General features: G+C 37.2%; 1 protein-coding gene across 3 annotated transcripts in view; it reads left to right on the forward strand.

Moving 5' to 3' along the window:
- Positions 1-20,735, forward strand: part of iqsec1b (IQ motif and Sec7 domain ArfGEF 1b) — a 102,972-nt gene that overhangs the window by 9,279 nt on the left and 72,958 nt on the right. For 2 of the 3 annotated variants that reach the window (XM_077721218.1, XM_077720810.1), the window contains exons 2-3: positions 9,006-9,035; positions 20,594-20,698. In XM_077721218.1, the coding sequence (XP_077577344.1) occupies positions 9,006-9,035; positions 20,594-20,698 (135 nt within the window). The remainder of the gene's footprint in view (positions 1-9,005; positions 9,036-20,593; positions 20,699-20,735) is intronic. The other variant, XM_077720896.1, reaches the window with a different exon arrangement.

A 20,735-nucleotide genomic window follows, 5' to 3' on the forward strand; every position in this document is an offset into this window, starting at 1 on the left:
TTTGCAGTAGGAAGCAGGTGCTGTAAGTGACCTGCTGCTGAACACTTCACTTTTCAACAGGAAATAGCAATGTGAACTAAAAACAACAATAATCATGTACTGTAGTTGAGATAAAGAGAACACAATTTCATTGCTTTCAGCCAAATTAATGGGCATCCTTTTTTTCTTAAGATATGTTTAATTTTTTTAACCATAAACCTAAAATGTGTCAATGTTTGTTACATTGGCATTTAACATTATTTATGAGAAAGCATACACAGTTTACATTTTTTTCTTTTTAGCACTAAGTGATTATTGCAGAAACAGCGTGTGACTTTTATGCTGCCAGCCCAAAGTGTTTCAACAAATGGTTGTCATTCAGAACATACCCTATTACTGTTTGGCAAGTAGTCCTGGCCTTTGTCTGCCTTTCGTCCTAAATTAGTTGAAGTCAGCTGTGGTTATTGTGCCCCAAACTGTAACAGAGAACTTGACTAAATCATTTGAGCTCCTTATGCATCTATCCTTCAAACTAGTTAAAATTCATTAATAAAGATCATGTTCATATCTGGAAGCCTTTTTTCATAATGGATCTACTCTAGTGATGTACAGTGGTACCTTGAAATACGAGCTTAATTCGTTCCGGAACTGAGCTCGTATGTCGAAATCCTCGTAACTTGGACGAACGCTCCCCATTGAATAGAACTAAAAACAAATTAATTTGTTCTGACCCTCTGAAAAAACACCAAAAACAGGATACTGGATTGGAAAAATGTTTTATTTCTTCTAATTCGCCATCTATTAACAAAGTAACACATAACTAGTATTTAATATTACTAAAATTAACTTAATTTTAGTTCTAATTTTGAATTTAAGTTTGACACCTTTCTTCTCCAGAGTCCACTCTGACTTTCACTATCGATGGGCTGTTTGCTTTTGTATTCCCTTCAAAATATTCTGAAAATGATGCAAACAAATGTCATCACAATAGACCACTCGCCAGCGAGAGTAATAGATACTCCTCGTATTAAGGATCGCTCCGCCATTCGCGCTGAGTAACGGGGAAAAAATACTGAAAAAAATGCAACGCTCCGCCGAGTGCTCGTAGATATCTGTCATACACAAAAGAGATGCGGCAAAGAAGACAGTGAGCTAAAATCATCAACCGCCTCTCATGTCTTGGCCACCTGGCTTTCTTGTCTCTCAAAATTTGTCTCATATCTAGAGATAATCATTTGCTCAAAATGTTACTCGTATCTTGAAATGCTCGTATGTCGGCGTGCTCATATGTCGAGGTACCACTGTAATGTATCAGGGTGTACAGAACAAGTTGAGAAGAATTTATGTTTCTCTTTGTGGAGTGGGGTTTAGTAATATGTTAGATGTGGGGCTCAAGGAATGTCCAAGCTTGGCCTAGTATGGGAAGCGGTATCATCACATGACATTCCCAGGATAGAGGGAAGAACAAAGCTTTTAACACGGGTTCATAAATGATCAAGCTTTCTCGCATCTTGAAATTTGTCTCGTATCTAGAGATAATTATTTGCTTGAAAATTTTACTCATCTCGAATGATTTGTATGTTGGAGTGCTCGTATGTCGAGGTACCACTGTATTGGGCTGAGAAACGCATACGGAAGCACACATGCATATCCCTCATCAAAAGGCAAGGGTCGAAATTACATACTGAAGTGTTTTATCCTGTCCGCAGCCCTCTGGTTCCTATTAAATACTGACAATAAACATGAAGTATGCCTCCAGAATGTTGAGCTTCACACTCCTCCTAAATGATGCTGTCAGTGTGAGTGAGCTGTTATAGCTGACCAGAGCTTCAAGTCATTGATTGTTTAGTGACACTCTTGTGGTGGCAGGACCGAATGAGGCACCGAAGTTTTGGCTCAGATTTATTCATTCCCATCACAGTTTAAATCTTAAAGCATTTCATAGCTGTCACTCACACGGAACAAATGTTTTCTTGCTCGGGTAAGTTGGAAAACCATGCATGGGGCTGAAGTGTTTGGTGAGGACCAAAGTCTTGTTGTATTTATTTATCTTAATTGTAATAAATTAAGACCTCACATATCATTATATTTTAAATAGATATTGCACATGTTCATTGATTTTGCAAGACAGTATTTAGCTAATGGTTTTTAAGTATGTAAAACCTGTGTTATGTGGAGAGACTTTTAGTCCCAGTTTCAACAACCAGGCCGCCTCCTTCCATCCCTCGTATTAAAGATATATTTCTTTTGATAAAACTGTAATGGGGTCATTGGATTGGATTGGATTGGATAACTTTATTCATTCCGTATTCGAGACATTTCGTTGTCACAGTAGCAAGAGGGTGAGGATGCAGTAATACCATCATTTATGTATTTGCATTCACATTTTCTTGTTCCATATGTATTGTAATTAAAGATTATCTTTGATATTTGAGACACAGATGATAAATTGAACATTTCTCATAATGTCACAGCCTGTGTAGTGTAAGTGCTGTAAATCACAATGGACTCATTGTTTAAAGATTTGTATTTAAAAAAAAAGTCACTCTAGTGTTTTGTAACTGAATCTATTTTTGTTTTTGTTCAATTTCTCCTGCTTTTGAGAAGACGTGTTCTGAAAGCACAGAAAATGCTGGTATGCATAGGAACTGGTTCACTAATGAAAATGTACGTTTACTATGTAGGTCCACCATCTTTGATTGCAATATTCACCAAGGAATGAACACGCCAATAACTCGATGCCTGTTTTGCGTCTCCATCAACTTGATAGATGTGTTTCTTTATAAACACTTTGGCATGTGACTGCTTTGTTCCAGCATTGGTCACCTGGCTATCTTAAAGCGGTACGCGTACCGACATTGGGTTTGCCGAAGGAGCTTGATGTACGCATCGGAACATTTGTGTCGCTGGAGCCATCACTACTACATCCATATTCATACTATGTATCAGTGGCTGTCCGTGCAGTTTCTAGCCACGCCTAACAATCGAACACTTAAACTATTTTATAGCTATAAAACCTCTACTGCATCTACAGCTGCGACACATAAAAATAATCAATAATAACCTTATACTATTAAAATATGATTTAGGAATAAAGCCATATTTTACTCACCAAAAATCCTTTTTTACTGTACACAATATCCATCCTCCTTTCTTTCTTCCTTCTTTTCTATCGCCATCGAAGCCCATGCTGAAAGTCGAGCCTGTCCTTTTGTATTTCTGGCATACGCTTTTATTCGATTTAGTGCTAAAAATGTCCGTTTCCCGTTGTGACAGATTTGCTTGCTTTGGAGTTGTCCGACCTTTCTTAATGATGTCCAGCTTTTTTCTCTTGAAAAGTCCGTCTTGAAAATTACTTTAAATCAACACATTAATATATTTGTTTGTGCAGCTCGCTCCAGATACAGTTTGGTAGCTTCGGCCCACCTACACCATCACCAGCCAATCAAAGTTGGTGAAAGCGATGACTTATCCATATGCTACTGAGAAGGCCATGACGTATTCCGACGCTTGCGACAAGGCATTGTGGTGTTGCAAACTCGAAATTTGATTGGTTAAAGCAACAGTCTTATCAACGCTTGTTTAATGCAGCTGATTCTGAAGACCTTGAGGCAGATTCCTGATCCTGGCAACAAATAATGTCTGAAATGTAATTGGTTAAATGCTTTAATATGAAAACACACATCTGGAAGCAGTGGAACCAGGGGGAAAAGCAATTAAAGGAAGCTAACAGACAATTTGGAATTATTTAATAAGTATTGATGGACAAAATATAATATATGATTCAGATATTTCTTAGGCCAACAGAAAAGTTCTTGAAGGCCCTGACGGCCCACCACTGCTATGTATATTGTACTTTGTACAACGAGATGCATTTCCGGTACAACCCAGCAGGACAGTAAAGACATACAGTTGTGGTCAAAAGTTTACATACACTTGTGAAGAAGACAATGTCGTGGCTCTCTTGAGTTTCCAGTTATTTCTACAACTATGATTTTCTCTGATAGTGATTGGAACAGATACCTCTTTGTCACAAAAAACATTAATGAAGTTTGGTTCTTTTTTGACTTTATTATGGGTGAACAGAAAATGTGATCAAATCTGCTGGGTCAAAAACATACATACAGCAACACGAATTAGCAATTTTGGTGACTTAGAAAGTTGTCAGTGAAATGAGCTTCATAGCATGGCCTCTTATCTTCTTCTGAGTGATAATGAGGGACTATGGCTGGTGAGTTCTCTGAGGCCATTTAAATAGGGCTCATTGGATGCAAACGCCCACAAATGCTACAATGGGAAAGTCAAAGGAGCTCAGCATGGATCTGTAAAGGCGAATCCTTGACTTAAACAAGTCAGGAAAGTTACTTGAAGCCGTTTCAAAGCATCTGCAGGTCCCAAGAGCAACAGTGCAAACAATTGTTTGTAAGTATTAAGTGCATGGCACCATTTTGTCACTGCCACGACCAGAAAGAAAACACAATCTATCACCTGCTGCTGAGCAATGTTCCCTCTAATTTTTTGTTTGTCTGGGCAGAAAGACAACCTCCCTTAGCACACTGAGTACCAGTGTGAGCAACATCATCATTGCTCGCTATGAGTTTAAAGCGTCAAATTTGAAACAAAAAAGTTATCGTGATAATTATCTATCGACTGATCAGTTTTTTTTTTGTTATCGTGATAACAATTTTTGGCATATCGGCCAGTTCTACATAAAAGGTATAAACAGGGTTAGATGTGGGGATCCCTCCCCAAAGATAAAGCCAGTCGTGGCAACATGGGTCATTCACTCCTGGGAGATTTCGCCAAGACTGCTGGAAGAGCATCCAGTTTCTTTTTCTTGACAACTTTGAAATGAATGGAACTACATTTTATTTGAATAGGGATACCACACCAGCCTCTTAACCTAGTTCAAGTCGTCATAACACCAGACTATGCCTGCTATTCAACTTTGAAAGTTGTGACTATTGTTATCTTTGAGATATTGCAAGTACAGGACACTCCTGGGTCCAGGTTCGCAAAAATTGCACCCACGCTCCTCTAAGTGCATCATTTTTTTGGGAATCCATATGTTGATGTTCCTGTATCTTTGTTTCAAAAATTCCTGCATCCATCGACAGCGTATTAGGTTGGTATTTTGTGGTTGAAAGTTCAAACTGCGTTTCACTTACGAGATGGCAGTTTCAACATGCGCCCCCTGAAACATAAATAAATCTTCGAGTACCTGAATCCGGCAATTGATTTTTTTTTCATTGGTTGCTGGCGACCCGTGAGACTGATTAAAAAACAACAAAAAAAGCCTATTAAACACAATGCCACTGATTTATTCCATAACCGGTTTGAATAGAGAAAAATGGTTTTGTATATTTTTAATATCTGGGTGTTGTTTCCTCTTCACAAGTGCTTTATCAGTAAAAAAAAAAACAGTGTATTGTTATAAGAATTTCCTCTTGGGTCAACAAAGCAAAGAGTAGCACATGCATTTAATTTAATGTCTGGGCTTTCTTCTTTTCTCTCTGTACTATTAAGATGGAAAGTGACTCCTCAAGGCCCACCATTGCTCATAAACAGTGGGTGTATACTTACTACCATGAACCAGGCCTTCCCTGGTGATAAACACACTTGAGGGGAAAACGCCTGCGCCTTGGGCATTGAATTGTTGCACAATAAGTGTGGTTCTAGTTCATTTGAAACAAGGTAGGCTGGTATGATTAAATGAACAGTCTTGTGCGTTAAGGCAATTGTGTCCAGTTGCACTTACTCTTGCAGAAATGCAGATTGATAAACTCTGAGTCAGCATCTTTCAGGATTTTGCGTGTTCCCTTTCCGTTTCCTCCCCCCTCAACAGGAAACAGACAGTCATCCCGGTAATGTACTCGAGGCGGGCAGTTCCATCAAATATCCAACAAAATTGAGCTTGACATGTCGCTGAAAAATTTCTTTTTAGGAAGCAACTGAGATGCAAATGTGGCATAAAAATGCTGTCTTTTAAACTGGGCCTTCCTGTGGAGTGATACCTCCCTGGGATTTGGCATTTGCTGTATTATTAAAAACTTTTTGGGAATGTGATAGATTTGAACTCTGTAGCCAGTACTTCTTTCTAAAAAAAAATTAAAAAGTTGTTCGTACAAATCCATTATCTTTGAGATTCTGCTTTGATAAATCTGTGAAATAAGGGAATCATTTATTTTATGGCTGGACAAATGAGCTTTATCCTCTCCACGAGAATGCTTTACAAATATGTGATTAACCTTTAGGAAGAACTTTTCTATCTTCGTGACCATTCATAGAAAATTACTGACTTGGTCAGGCAGCTATATTGATTCAGTTTCATGTATAAATTCTATTTCAAGACTTAGTACTTTTGCGTGTAGTTAACGGCGTATCCCGATGACCTATGACATTTTGGCTAACATGAGGCTAAGCTTGCAAGGTCGTAAAAGGGATACAGACAACATTAGCATAAAGAATCTATACAATTAATCTTTTTTTTAAATGTAATGATAGAGAAAACTCTAAAATAACTCGTATTTCCATATCAGCGGCCCGGCGGGTTGAGTGGTTGGCGCGTCAACCTCACAGTTCTGGGGTCCCGGGTCTGTCCACCTGTGTGGAGTTTGCATGTTCTCCCAGGGCCTGGATCTGTTTTCTCTGGGTATGCTGGTTTCCTCCCACATTCCAAAAGACATGCATGGTAGGCTGGTTGGACACTCAAAATCCACCGATTCAGGGATCATCTTGAATTTATCAGTTTGTGTGTGTGTGTAGCCCTTCTATCTTTTTTAATTACATTTTAATATTTCTTAATATATTTCATTTTACTTTACTTTGTACTTTACTGTCTAACTTATAACTATGCCTTTTCTTACTACTGTCACAATGAAATTTCCCGAATACGGGATGAAAAAAGTTATCCAATCCAATCCAATAACAGATATAGGCGCAGACTGGTCAAAGGAAGCGTGTGGAGAATTGGGCAAATAATTGGCTCACTTTCAAAGAAAAACAATGGCCATTTGCTTTATTAAAGGCGCTATATCTAAAATTGGTGGCCAAACCAGTGGTGAGGCAATGGATAGAAGAGTTAAGTCAAGACCTCGAAGTTGGAGGTGGTAGCTTAGTTAGGGAACTGTGAAACCACTCACTCCTTTTATCCTAGTTTTTGAAAATGTGTCAAACATATCTGGACCAACTTCTGTGTGTGTTTTTTTTTTGTTCTGAAGGGTTGCCATCCTTTGTTGCCGAATATATAGATTATATATAGAGAAAATTATTTTTACCAACCTTCTTTCACATGATCATTTATCATACATCATAGATAAGTCATTCCCTGCCATTGAAGACGATAGGACATTCAATTAAATTGGTAGGACTGGCTCTGAACGCAGAACTGTTTTAACTGTGTGGGGCAAATGAATGAATGTTCATTCGCCCCTCCCATTTTAAATGGATTGGACATCTTGCATCGTCAACGACAGCCAATGCGTTAAATGTAAATATAGATGGGTTAACCCTAACCCTGTCCTAGCATAACAAAAAATTGTGTTGTGGATTACCAAGGCTTAAATTCTACTTAACCATTTCAACATTGGTGAGCAGTAAACATTCCAAATGATGGACATGTGTCATTAGGGAAAAAACAGGAAAGATTTGATCTGGCCATTCATTCATTACAGTGATGCATTGTATACACAGCAATCGATAGCTTCAGTAATTGGCATTGGCTCTGGATTCTCTGGCTTGTATGTCAATGAATCTCATTGCATTCTATTGACCTAGCTCCAGTTTTCAGCATCAGCTTGACTGCGCACTAGTAATGGGACGCGCTCTGATGAGACTGCCAAAGTGTGATCTCCGTCTTTATGTTATAATTAGGACATCTTTGTTCATATTTGCTGGACCGACAGTCACGGGGGGATCATTTGCCGCTGTGAAGTTCCGTGTCGGTAGGAGGGTCACAAAGGCAGGCATAGCATGTAGTAATATAACAAAGGCAAAAATCTTTAAGCCAACAGAAAGAGGCGGTGCTTTATTAAGTGGAGAAAACGAGGAGCAGCTGCCCGCGCTAAAGGCAAACAGAGAATATCTTTATGTTTCTTAGATGTATAGTGTCCCACATGCTTTCACTTGTCTTTTAAACGTACTGAAATGTTTGGGTCAGAAAAAATTCTGTGCACCTTCAATATGTTGTTTATGCCTTTGAGCTACCTTACTCATAGCAAGCATGGAGCACAGCCATGTTGGCAGTGGCGCCTTTGTTTCACTCTATCGCTTAATGGTCTCCCATGTTAAATGCTGCTGCTGGGCGACTGAAGCCTGTGAGCCTTGTCAGCAGTTGCCATGGAGAAGAAGCAGGTCATTCGATGATTGCACACATCCAGTACGTTGTATGCAGGGTTATTCTGGAATATCTCCAGTTATGATTATGTTGTGGGCTTTTTAATGCCCAGTATTTAGTCCTTATTTTTATATATTATTAATGTAATGAGTAATGATTTTCATCTAGATTTGTGGGGCTCATTGTTATGAAATAAGTTGGTATTTCAGTGATAACATGAAATAGAGAGAGGATGACATCCGAAGGTAGAAATGGCTTTTTGTTTTGTAGGGTTGACTTCAAAAACCAAATCTAACATTCATTTGGCACCTTAAAGGTCATTTTAAACAGCAATCTATCTTTTGTTGTATCAACAGAAGCCATTTAGTCTTAAAACTAAAGGTCTTCACATTGAGCAGTGCTCTGTGTCAATAGCTTTGGCCCCTGAGTGCTACATTTGCCTGTATGTGTGCCAGTAGAGCGACACATTATAGAAGTAGTAACTCTGATTCTGGATTGATTTCCCCCATAGTGCTGTCTTCCACCAATCAGCTAAACCTGGCTGCTTTTGTGCAGCAGATTCAAATGATGTGGTTATATAAGGCATTTTATGATACTAGGCGTAGTTGGCTCTGGTTGTTTTGCTGTGTCATCTTGATTTCCACATACAAGACAAAATCCCTTAATCCTATATTTTGTTCCTATCTTTCAGGTCCGACAGTGACACATCCAAGATAGTCAGGTACGTTCAGTAGATTCGACATTACATACATTAACCTTTTGATGAATAAGAATTTTCTTTTGTTTGTTTTTATTAAGTTCATATTTAACTATGGATTCAGAAAGTTGGCCGTCTAGGAGAATCATTTGCGGCACCACCTGACAGCCAATTGTAGTACTTGTGTTGACACAGAAATTTTTAATAAACGGAATGAAAAATATTGAATTAGAACATGTAAAGCATGATTAAAAATAGTAAGAGTAAAAAGTAAATTTAATATTCCTTTTAAAAATGAAGAAAAAATACACAAACTATTTTTAATATATCAAAAAAACAAAACAAGACATTCAAATAAGTTTTGCATCAGTGTATTTTGCTGTGGTATTTTTTTTTCTGTCTTGTGACATTAACACCCTCAATTCTTTGAAGGAAACTCATGTGCAATCTGTTTTAACTGCCAATCGAATTCTCGTGTCCAGCCCCTCCCACTTGGGATTTTACATGAATTCTGTGTTTCGGACATTTCCAGGGGGGAGAAATATAAATGTTGAAAAAGCCATTTAAAAGAAAAAAGACAAAAACAATGAGACACTTACCAAAACAACAACGCTCCAAGACAAACATAATAACAGAATTTACTCTGGATGTTCAGATAGTGGTAGGATGAAGCATAATGTTATTTAACCCTTCCACTACTCCGTTCACTATCAGCCTGTAATGTTGCTAGTCCCTTATTGAGAATAAAAGTAGAAGAAAAGTAGATAACCATATACTTAAGTCAAATTGAAAGATGGACTCAAAATAAAAAGAAATTGGCGAATACACAGATCATTTAAGAACCAGCATTGAAGGCTTTGTGCTTCCCGCTATCCTGTGAATGCCCTGTGATGATACTGCTTCACATACTAGGCCATGCTTGGACATTGCTTGATCCCCACATCTAACATATTACTAAACCTCACTCCATAAAGAGAAACATAAATTCTTCTCAACCTGTTCTGTACACCCTGATACATTAAAGTGGTACCTTGACATATGAGCACCCCGACTTATGAGCATTTGAAGATACGTGTAAAATTTCGAGCAAATAATTATCTCTAGATACGAGAAAACTTTGAGGTATGAGAAAGACAGGTGGCCAAGACATGAGAGGCTATTTATCATTGTAGCACACTGTCTTTTTTGCCCCATCTCTTTCGTGTATAACAGATATCTACGACCACTTGGTGCAGTGTTGCATTTTTTTCAGTGTTTTTTTTCTGTCACTCAGCGCAAATGGCATAGCTATCGCTAGTAAGAGTATATATTACTTCTCGTTGGCAAGTGGCATTTGCGTGCATCATTTTGGGAATATTTTGAAGGGAATACAAAAGCAAACAGCCCAGCGATAGTAAAAGTCAGGGTAGAGGCGGGGCAAACAGCCAACCCGGCCGGGAGAAGAAAGGTATAAAAATGTAAAACTAAATTAGAATTAAGGTTAGATTAAAATAATTTGAGTGTGTCTGCATCGTAATCCGAGTTCATTTTAATTTGTTTATGCTATATTACAATTCACCGGTGCAAAAAGTCTCCCCTGATCTCCTCCATGTCCCTCTTCCTCTACCCTGCGCAAAATCCGTCTACTTTTAGTTCTATTAAACACATTTTAGTAATATTAAACCACTAGTTATGTGATACTTTGTTAATGCTGTTTGAAAATAATCCAGTTCAGTGAGTTTTAATGTTTTGGATTTTAAAAATTATGTATGTGTGATTCCTATAGCCAGTCCATTATATGGACTGACTTCGTTCTATGTATTTACAAGTATGGTATCCAAGAACTCTGTACAGTCATTTAGATATGGCAGGATTAGAAAATGTTTGCTTTATTTAGGACTGAAACCCTTGTTGATAATTTACGTATAACACATTTTATGAGCGTTACAATTCACCATTCATCATAATCACCCCAAGAAACTTACCATAGATTCATGCACCTCATCCATCAGTATTTGTGCCTGACTAATTCTTACTTTATTCTTACTTAATATCAGGAATTTGCCAGATGTTTAATGCTCATTTGGTTCTATCAAAACACGATTTTCAATTACAATTTTAATCATAGACCATTCCCTTTTTGTTTTTTATGTAAATCCCTTCCAAAGGGAAAAAATGCTCTGGAAACAAAGCACATTTTACATTCATGAAATTTTGTATATGTCATTTATATAAAGAATAAATAGATTTGGACATACCACTGACTCCTGTGGGATGCCAGAAGCAAGCATAAAGATGAATGGTCTGCCAACACAAATTATTTTCTGTTACTGAAATACCTCTCATAATACAGTTCTACCTCTTGATCCGACACCATTCAAATGTATTCAAATTATTTGGCATTAAAATGTCATGATTGAGAGTGTTGAATGCTTTTTTTGTAGTATCTGAATATTCCAACTGAATGTAGTTTGTGATCAATTACTGCTCCCCTCAAGTGATCCTAAGAAATATTTATTAATGAACTATTATTATTCTGTTGATGAATACTTTTTCTAGAATTTTGGAGAAGTGTAGAATTAAAGAAACTGGCCTGTAATTTGACATGGATGGGACATCTATTGCTGTCATGAGGGTGTTTTTAATGTTAAGTTCCGTCTTTTACGAGCCACCACAACACAGTCTGTGACCTGGCGTGGCACCGGATGACTCAAAAGATCATTTTACTATCACTTTGAGGGTTTCTTGCAGCCACTATTAACAATTTTCTCGATATATTTACATTCCATATTCCTCAGCCTTAGTCGCAATATTAATTTCCAACAGTATTAATTGCGATATCAAAGTTAGGCTTAGTTTTTGAAAGAGGTTTGACCAGTATGGATTTGAGAAGTGAAATGTCTCTCTTTTCCTTACTGGCTGGGTCCTTTTGGATTGTATTAAGTAGTTTTGACGGGTTTAACTTTAAAAAATGACTTTCATGCCATTTATCTGGAACTGATGTGGCAGGCTCCAAGCAGAAAATGCATTTATAATACAGAAAGGAAAAACTGTAAATCCTTACCTCCAATTCCAACTAGAAATGTCAACTAAATTCAGTATCCTTTCAATAATTGTTTGTCTGTTCGTTGAATAGGTTATTGTTTGGGGAAGGTTCCCTCAAGCAGTATCCCACAAGAAGAACTCCCATGCAAACTATATTAGTATTTTATCTAAAAGCTCTACAATGAGAATAGATACAAATGGTGTGTAGTTTCTGTAAAGCACGTTGGAATTGCATTGTATTCAAATGTTGCTAGACAAAAAAAAAACTTCCAATATGTTTGTCAATCTTAACTGAAACAGATGTGGTTTTATGATCAAAACCTCCTGCTTTCTTTTCATATTCTTCTGACTGTCAGGTGTTTTCTGTTTAATGACTTTAATATCCAAGTTGCTTGGGGAAACCACTTTGATATATCATGCGGGTTGTGTTTTGTTCCAGGGCTGAACTCTCAATTATATTCAGAGTAGGTATACCAATTTTGCAACCAGTGATGAAAACTGGCCAAACCTGTAATCACTGCTATGGGAGTTGAACCAAAGGTGCAGTGCAAGAAAGGGACAAAAAAAAAACCCAAAGAGAATTGGCTCTGATTTTCATGGACTCTCATTTAACTTTGTTTCCTTTCATGACATACTGCCTTGATTAAAAGGGAGGAAATTACTGACCTATTTTATGATGCTCTTGTTATTAATGGGTAAGAGATTTTTTTTCAATGGAATAAAATGAAAATATTATTGGGTTGAAACAAGTTTTTTATCATCATATTCATGTCCAATTCCTTGTTGGTTTTAATACTACTTTGGTACTAATGAATGAACAAATAGAACAAGAAAACATGGAAGACCTAAAAGCGCTTTGGGCAGTACAGTAACAGTCATTTATATATATAAAAAAATTAGTAGGGGTATAAATAAAAACCTCAGGGTGTCCAATTGGCATATTTTTTTCACGAGTTGAGTTCAAGTCACCTTATTTGGTGGATTTGCCTATTCTGAGTCCTGATCTGATACTTTGGAAATGTCTTAGGGCAGGGAAAAAGCCCATCAAATCATCCGTTCATCATTTCTTCCAATTTGAACAAAATTATCCAACATTAAAGCAATGTAAGGGCGTTATTATAGCGAATATCATTTTTTAAATTATTATTATTATTTTCTATCTTTGCAACTTAGTTGCACAGCACAAATTATGATTGTGAACAAATTACCCTTTAAAGATACTGTAGGGTGATTTTGATAATTTTTCTCCTAAATACATGAAATCTGTTTAAAATCAAGTGTTGAGTGAGTTTTGAATCTCTGAGTTATAGGCAGAAACTATTTTGGTCAATTTTTTTTTCATTTTTGTTTTAGCTGTATTTAAAACATTCATTGTTGTGATCACAATGCTTAAGCTGAGTGTTGTCACTGCTTCTCACGATACAAGTCAGTGACTGCTGGGATATATAGTTATTTTGTCAATACATCCAGTATGACGGCGAGCACACTAATCAATCAATGGCTTAATAAAGTAGAACCAAATTCAGTTTTGCTTTTGTTGCCTTTTCAAAAACGTGTTTTTAGCGTGTTGGTGTAGCGTGTATGTTTAAGCTAATGTATATTTTCCCATGCCTGGCTGTGTCCTTTGTGTGTGTCAAATACAGAAATAGCAATCGTTACTGACACCGGCTTAAAATGTGATGTGTCGTATTTTCGTGAAATTACGGTAGTATAGCACTATGTATTTTTCTGTATAGCTCTGGATTAGTTTGTTTAGGGCCTTTAAGTCTTTTACTGCCATTGACAATTATAGACTTCAAATCCATTTCAATTTTAACGGCTCACCTTGAGTGATAATGTCGATGGCTATCAGCTCATCCAGTCAAAATGGGCTAGATGTATATCGCTGTCGATGGTAGCATACATTTTAAAATCCCATTCTTCTCTACCCAATTCCGATCCCGTGATCAGGCATGATTTCTGAGAACATGATTGGATCTGGACCATTGCTGATAAAACCGGTTTCAAATTGACCAGAAGTCAGTTTCAAATCACTGCAAAGTTAATTTCTTATTTCAGGCCTTTTGTCCTCGTTATCTTTCAACAGAGCTCACCAGCTATGTACCTTTCTACCACCTTGCACACCTGTTGTCATGACATCCATCAACCTGCCACAGTGTGACACAAGTCAGACTGCCTGGTTTAACATTTTGTGTGTTACATGCCTCGCCAGCTTTCATTTTCCTGAATAATGAAAAAGCCACTGAACTTGGCACAGACGCCATAATTAAATAAACTTGCTCCCTTAAGTGTAGTTGTGCACTGGTTTCGTTGGAGTGCGTCTGTGGGGAGAGCATGGAATTCACGTAAATGGTGGATTGTTCTTATTTTCACACTGTGCCTAATGATAGAGGAATAACAACAAGACAGTGTTTAATTGGTGTGCTGTTCTGTAATTAGGAAGGATGGCTTCATTTAGATGTGATTAGAACCTAGGCGAGGGCGGGAGGCAGGCTCTCAACATCGACACCCTCCCTAGCTGACTCGGCTGTATTGGATTGTTCTTCACAGAACATCAGGCAATAAAGATGCTCTCTCTCATCTGTTTTTCAGTGGTTTTATCTTAAAGTCAGAAGGGAAAACTGATCACAAAGTAACCTATTGGAATTGACACCTTTTTAGCAGTTATACCTCTTGCTTGTTTGTCTTTCATTTCTGCCTTAGTCTTGTGTGGCAGCTTCATTCATTTGTGGCAGCAAAAACTAAAATTTTCCGACAGATTTGTCCATTATTTAGTTTTTTCCAAATCTGAGTAGTGTAAACTATGTCATTAAGATCTCACACTAGATTGAATATTACCTAAAATATCGCACAAAAAAATGTCTACTTTTTTTATTCTTCTGCCTCAAAACGTATTCTCTAGTTTGGAAAAAGCCTAATTGCCATGCTCAGAAAGTAAAGGCAACATGTTATTTAATTGAAACAATGACAGGGCAATATGCATCTTTGTCGACGTTTTGCTCTTTTTTTTCTTGAAAACGATTGACTGGACAATGCCGTTTTTTTAAACTACCTGAAAGCAGAAACCAGGTGTCTATGGCTTCATTGTTGTCCTTATTAATTTCAGCCGTTATTTGGTGGCCGTGTCTACATGAACCACAAGTGGCAATGGCCAATGTTAAAATTCTAAATGTCTAAAATTCTGAAGCTGAATTGCTTATTATGAATAGCTGATGGGGAACAAAATTTGAATTACCGGTATATCATTTGAAATTCTATTTTATAGCTAGAGATCTGAGTTAGTGGTCTTCTCTGATCACTGCTCGGTAGCATTTCCTGCTGCTCCTATTTTGTTGGAAGAAACTGGTTTTCCTTCACACATTGCTTGCCATTGACAACAATAGACATTTAATTTATTCAGATTGGGAAGACTGGCTGTGAATGCTCATGTTTCAATTCCAATGACTGCTCAAGATGTCCAGTCCATTTTGACCGAGAGACGTGGGAGTGAATGACGATCAATGAGTTTAGTACCCTGGCGTGTGTCAGTGGAAAAATAAAATAGAATTCAGCCATCTGCATTATACTGATGAGAAATTTAATTTTCAAATGACACAATTTGGATTCAGTTACACAATGCAATGATTCAAATAACATAACAAAATTGATTTTAACTGAGTTTTCCAATGTAATGCCTTGTCTGTATCTAGTGGCACAGATTTCAGTCCGATTTATATATATTTAAATAGCGGTTCTGTGTTGTTTCTCTCAGTTCTCTTGGTTGCCATAGAGAGCAATGCTCTTCCTAACTATGGTACCAGACCTGTCTTCCTTTGGTTCCCTTTGACCCACTGAAATGGAATTCTGGTCTCTCTAATCAGGCAGCTGTCTGCAGACGCAGACAGATTAAACAGCACATCACATGAGCCTGAAACAAATGAATGAACAATAGAAACGACTGGTGCTTGGGTGTCATTGTTAATTGAAAACAACGATTGAGTGTTTCTCTCTGCTGGCCTTGGTTGACGTCAGAGTGATTTAGTTATTGAGATCCTGGTCCTTAGTGTGATTCAACCATATGGAATGAATCTAAGCATGTAGCAGTGTATGAACTCCCCCTCATTTATTAAAGTTAGATGGAAGAGTGTACTATTTAGTCGTGGCACTTATTAGAACAAAAACACTACAAGAAATGGATGGGTGAATTAAGCAAGGGAGTCCAGAAGGGTTTTACTGCTGTAGACTTTATAAAGAATTTGTCATTCATATAAAATGTCATACGCAGTTTCTGGGTATGATGACAATTAGGCATTTGTCGAGTCAATGATGATGACAAACCCTATGTCCGATTATTATTAGGAATCATTTGCAAGAGTTATAATATTTGGCTAGAAAATACCATAAGTGCCTTTTATTCTAGCCGAGAGGGTCATTAGCAGTTGTGAAATGAAAAATTAATTTGGTCGTAACAATACCTAATAGCAGCAGCTGTAAATTTGGTTTAGCATTCATGAAATAGCAAAAGATTGCAATACAGTAATACCTCGACATACGAGTGCCCCCGACATATGAGTCAAATTTTGAGCAAATATTTTTCTTGAGATACGAGAGAAATTTTGATACATAAGCAGACAGCGGACGCGAGAGGCTGCTCAAAAGAACATCATGAGCACTGTCTCTCTGATCGCAACTCCCTCCCTACGAGCACTGGGCGGAGCAATGCATTTTTTCAGTTAGTCAGTGCGAATGGCAGAGCCTGTTCGCTATTACGAGAGGAGTACTACTTCCCGGGCAAGTTGGCAGTGGCCGTGCATTATCCTATTGTGAGGACATTTGTATGCATCATTTTCGGAATATTTTGAAGGGAATACAAAAGCAAACAGCCCATCGATTGTGAAAGTGAGAGTGGAGGCGGGGCAAATACAGCCAACCTGGTACAAGAAAGGTATAAAAATGTAACACAAAAATAGAATTAAGTTTAGTGTAAGGTCTAGAAACACCTCTTGATTACTCATTGGCTGGCAATCAGTCTCAAGGTGTAACTCACTCTCAACGCTTTGCGATAACCTTAAGGTCACCTGCAACCATGATTATGACAACTTGTACTGTAGTTTGATTGATTGGATGGTTATTTGATTTATAAATCCAGATGATGCAATCTTTTAGTTTTGGAAAGAAAGACCCCGATATGCGACTGCATGTAATTGTGATGTGTGTGTATATGATTGCATGTTGCCAGTTTGAGAAACATCCCTAGTTTGTGTCTGATTGGGAGCACAACTCAGTGCTGTCTCAGTGGGAGAGTTGTCCTGTGAAACAAGATGAAAAATGTCACAGCTACCAATAGGAGGGGACAGAACTGCTAATGTTGCATCACACTAAAAATAAACTGTATTACTAAAAAAAAAATAGATTAGTTTGTTTGACAGCACTGTCCCTTCTGTCACATAATTCGGATTGAATTGGAATTGAATTTGTCACACTATTAGACATAAGTAAATTGAAATTAATTGATCAGCTGAGAAAAAAAACATGGGTTTCAATCACTGATGTGTGTACAACCCATAAATATTGATCAGTAGCAATTTTAGTTAGTCTTGGATAAAAGAGTAAACCCGATGTGAGCAGTCTAAAAAGGTAGCAAACACCAAATGAAACAAGGTGGAAATAATTAGCCAAATAATTGAATTAATAGAACAAATAAAAACAACAGACTCATCAATACATTCTTTAGTGGTATTTTAAAATGAGAAAATCTCAAAGTATTGACAATGTTAGAATTTTTCCCACAAATGTTTTTTTTTAAATGTCTGATAAAAATGTAGGGCCGTTTAATCAATAATTAGAGTGCAAATCTTACATAATGCTCCATTCAAACAGTTTTATAGTTCCTTTAAATGTTCCTTGTTGTTCTATGTTGCCTTATTTAAAATTAAATTTTCCTCAAATATGTATTTTTAAATACATCAATTATTTTTACAAGTAAATGATGTTTATATGCTATGTATTTTGCACAAATATTATTTATGCTATCTCAACACAAAATATTGTATTAACTCCCATAGAAGCTGCATTTGTCGGACAAATTCGGGGTTCGGAGGGACTTTCCTCGAGAACGCACTCGTAACGCAACAAACAAATTTTTTATTAACTTGTATTAATATATACAGACACGCTCAAACATATGTGACTTTACACAAAACTGAATTCTAATTTTATTTTAATCTGTTTTTTCGTTCTGGCCGGGTTAGCTGTTTGCCACGCCTCTACCCTGACGCTCGCTATCGATGGACTTGTTGCTGCTGTATTCCCTTCAAAATATTCCGAAAATTATGCACACAAATAGTAGTCTTGAAAGAGTGATCGCGGCAGCTAAAAGGCTAAGGAAGGAATAACAGAAAATGCAACAGCTGAGCGTACCCACGTATTAATTGTGGGTAATGTAGTTTTATTCTGAGAAAGGGTGCCGTTGGCTATCAGTGTTGTGTGCACGAGTATACTTCATTACCCAGAAAGTCCTCTTTTTGCCCATGCATGCGCGTTGTGCGTTTTCTGGTTGATGCGTAGGAGAAACAAGTCTGAATAAATCGTTGCGTGCTTGTAGATATCTGTTATAGACAAAAGAGATGCAGCAAAAAAAAAAGACTACAATGATAAAAAGCCTCATGTCATGGCCACCTGGCTTGCTCGCATCACGAAATTTTGATCGTATCTCGGCGAATTATTCGATCGAAATTTGCATCGTACGTCGAGCATGTCGAAGATAGAGCTGATCGAGTTATCACTGTATTTAAGAATGATAGCAGGTCTTGCGGTCGATCGTTAAAATATCAGCTTTGATACCTGCGCAATGTTTATCTTATGCCTTTATTGCACTCAGAGACTAGGTGAACACAACACGGACACACTACCTGGTTACGTTACGTCCTTTTTGAAAGTAAATTGTACATTTGTGATTATGAAATTAAAAAAAAATCCCACTTTGATGTTTTTTTTGTTTCTTTTTCCAAAGTGACATCTATTGCAGTAATATAAAAAATCTAGATATTTCAACATTAGAAGCAATTTGACTTAAACTTCTAGTAAGAAAATTGTAATTCATGCCATTAAAAGCATCGGGTTCTCATCAAGATAGACTTATTTATTTTTTCAAATTGAATAATTTGATATTTTGCATTTGCAAAGACCGGCATATTAACTTTCTTATGACATTGAGCCTAATAATGTGCTTTTGATTCATACAGTATCAGAGATACCACGTGATTATTCTTCTTCAGATTCTTCCTTTAAAGTAACACATTTGTACTCCCTATTAGAACCACCAATATGGGTGTGAAAATGTTTAATCAGGGAGCAGGTTATACACAAGAAATTATAAAATTCAACAATTTTAATCATGTGGCTTATACCTGGAGGAGGCTTATGTGCGAGTAAATACAGTATTTTTTTCAGACTTCAGGAAAATCGGATTGGCACAGTAAATGACACAATTTAAAAAAACATGTTTTTGCAACTTGATTTATTTTCATTTATTGCATTTTTATAATAGTTACCCTAACCCAGCAGTGGGCAAACCGGTCCTGCAGGTGGCTGCAGGTTTTTGTTCTAACCGATCTGACAGTTTAAACAAAGGGGTTTCTACTGAAATAAGAATCACCTGACTGCAATCCACTGATTGCACTTGCAGGACTTCAGATTGGGTAAAAGGTGTCCTCTTTATCAATTGGAATGAAAACCTCCGCCCACTGCGGCTCTCTGAGAAATAGTTTGTCCACACCTGCCCTAACCCTACTGTTTTTTTGTTTATTTTTCCTACCCGTGTTATGTTTGTCTATGGCGTTTAAATGTTCAGCTGTCTAAAACAAGCTTTACAACAGCATCACAACCATTGTTATTCAGCCCACTGGGCACAGGTGTGCAACAAACCCTCCCTTGAGGGAAATGCATCGAATTAAGTTTTCCAAATTTAAAATGACAGTTTTTTTAAAGTTGTCAATTTGTTTATTAATGTGCTCAGTAAACAGTGTTGACTTTTTTATAGGCCTGTCAAATGCTCTCATGGTTAAAAAATCTGAATTCCAACTATAGACTTCAGACTTATTTTCCCTTTATTAATGAAATAAATCAAAGGATAGGACATCTTGTGCCCTAAACAGCCTCAATAAAACGTTAATGCTGCACTGTCCTATAAGAAATGGTGTCTCTGTCGTTACCATGGCTACCCCAGATCAAATATTTCAATAACTTAAATATTGGTGGAAAACATTCAGTAAGCATTACTGATTAGTAGTGTATGCAAGTCTTTTAAAAAAAAAATCAAGATTCAAAGAATCTTTGATATCAAATTTCGCGTATGTTGGGACACTCGTATGTAAAATTTTTACTGTATGTATAAAATTCATTTAATATGGGTGGGTATGGAATGGATTAACCACCAGAATCAAGGGAATATTACGATGTTAGCTTTAAAAGGAACATTGATTGTGTAGGTGAGGCAGTAATTGAAGGGTTTTTCTGGTTGCCTTTACTTGCTGACTGTTTAGCAGTTTCGTTGGCTTTAATGCTATATCCTTCTGCAGGAGACATGCCTCCTTGCCTGTCCAAGTCACTGTCCAAGAGACTCCTGGGAGCATTGTGTCCTCTGGCAGCATCCCATGTCGCAGGTGGAAGTCTGCTTCTTTCGGGTAATGTGATATTTTACCTAAACTTTTACTTAAACTG

Source organism: Stigmatopora nigra, chromosome 1 (assembly GCF_051989575.1).
Source record: "Stigmatopora nigra isolate UIUO_SnigA chromosome 1, RoL_Snig_1.1, whole genome shotgun sequence".
Taxonomy (NCBI): domain Eukaryota; kingdom Metazoa; phylum Chordata; class Actinopteri; order Syngnathiformes; family Syngnathidae; genus Stigmatopora; species Stigmatopora nigra.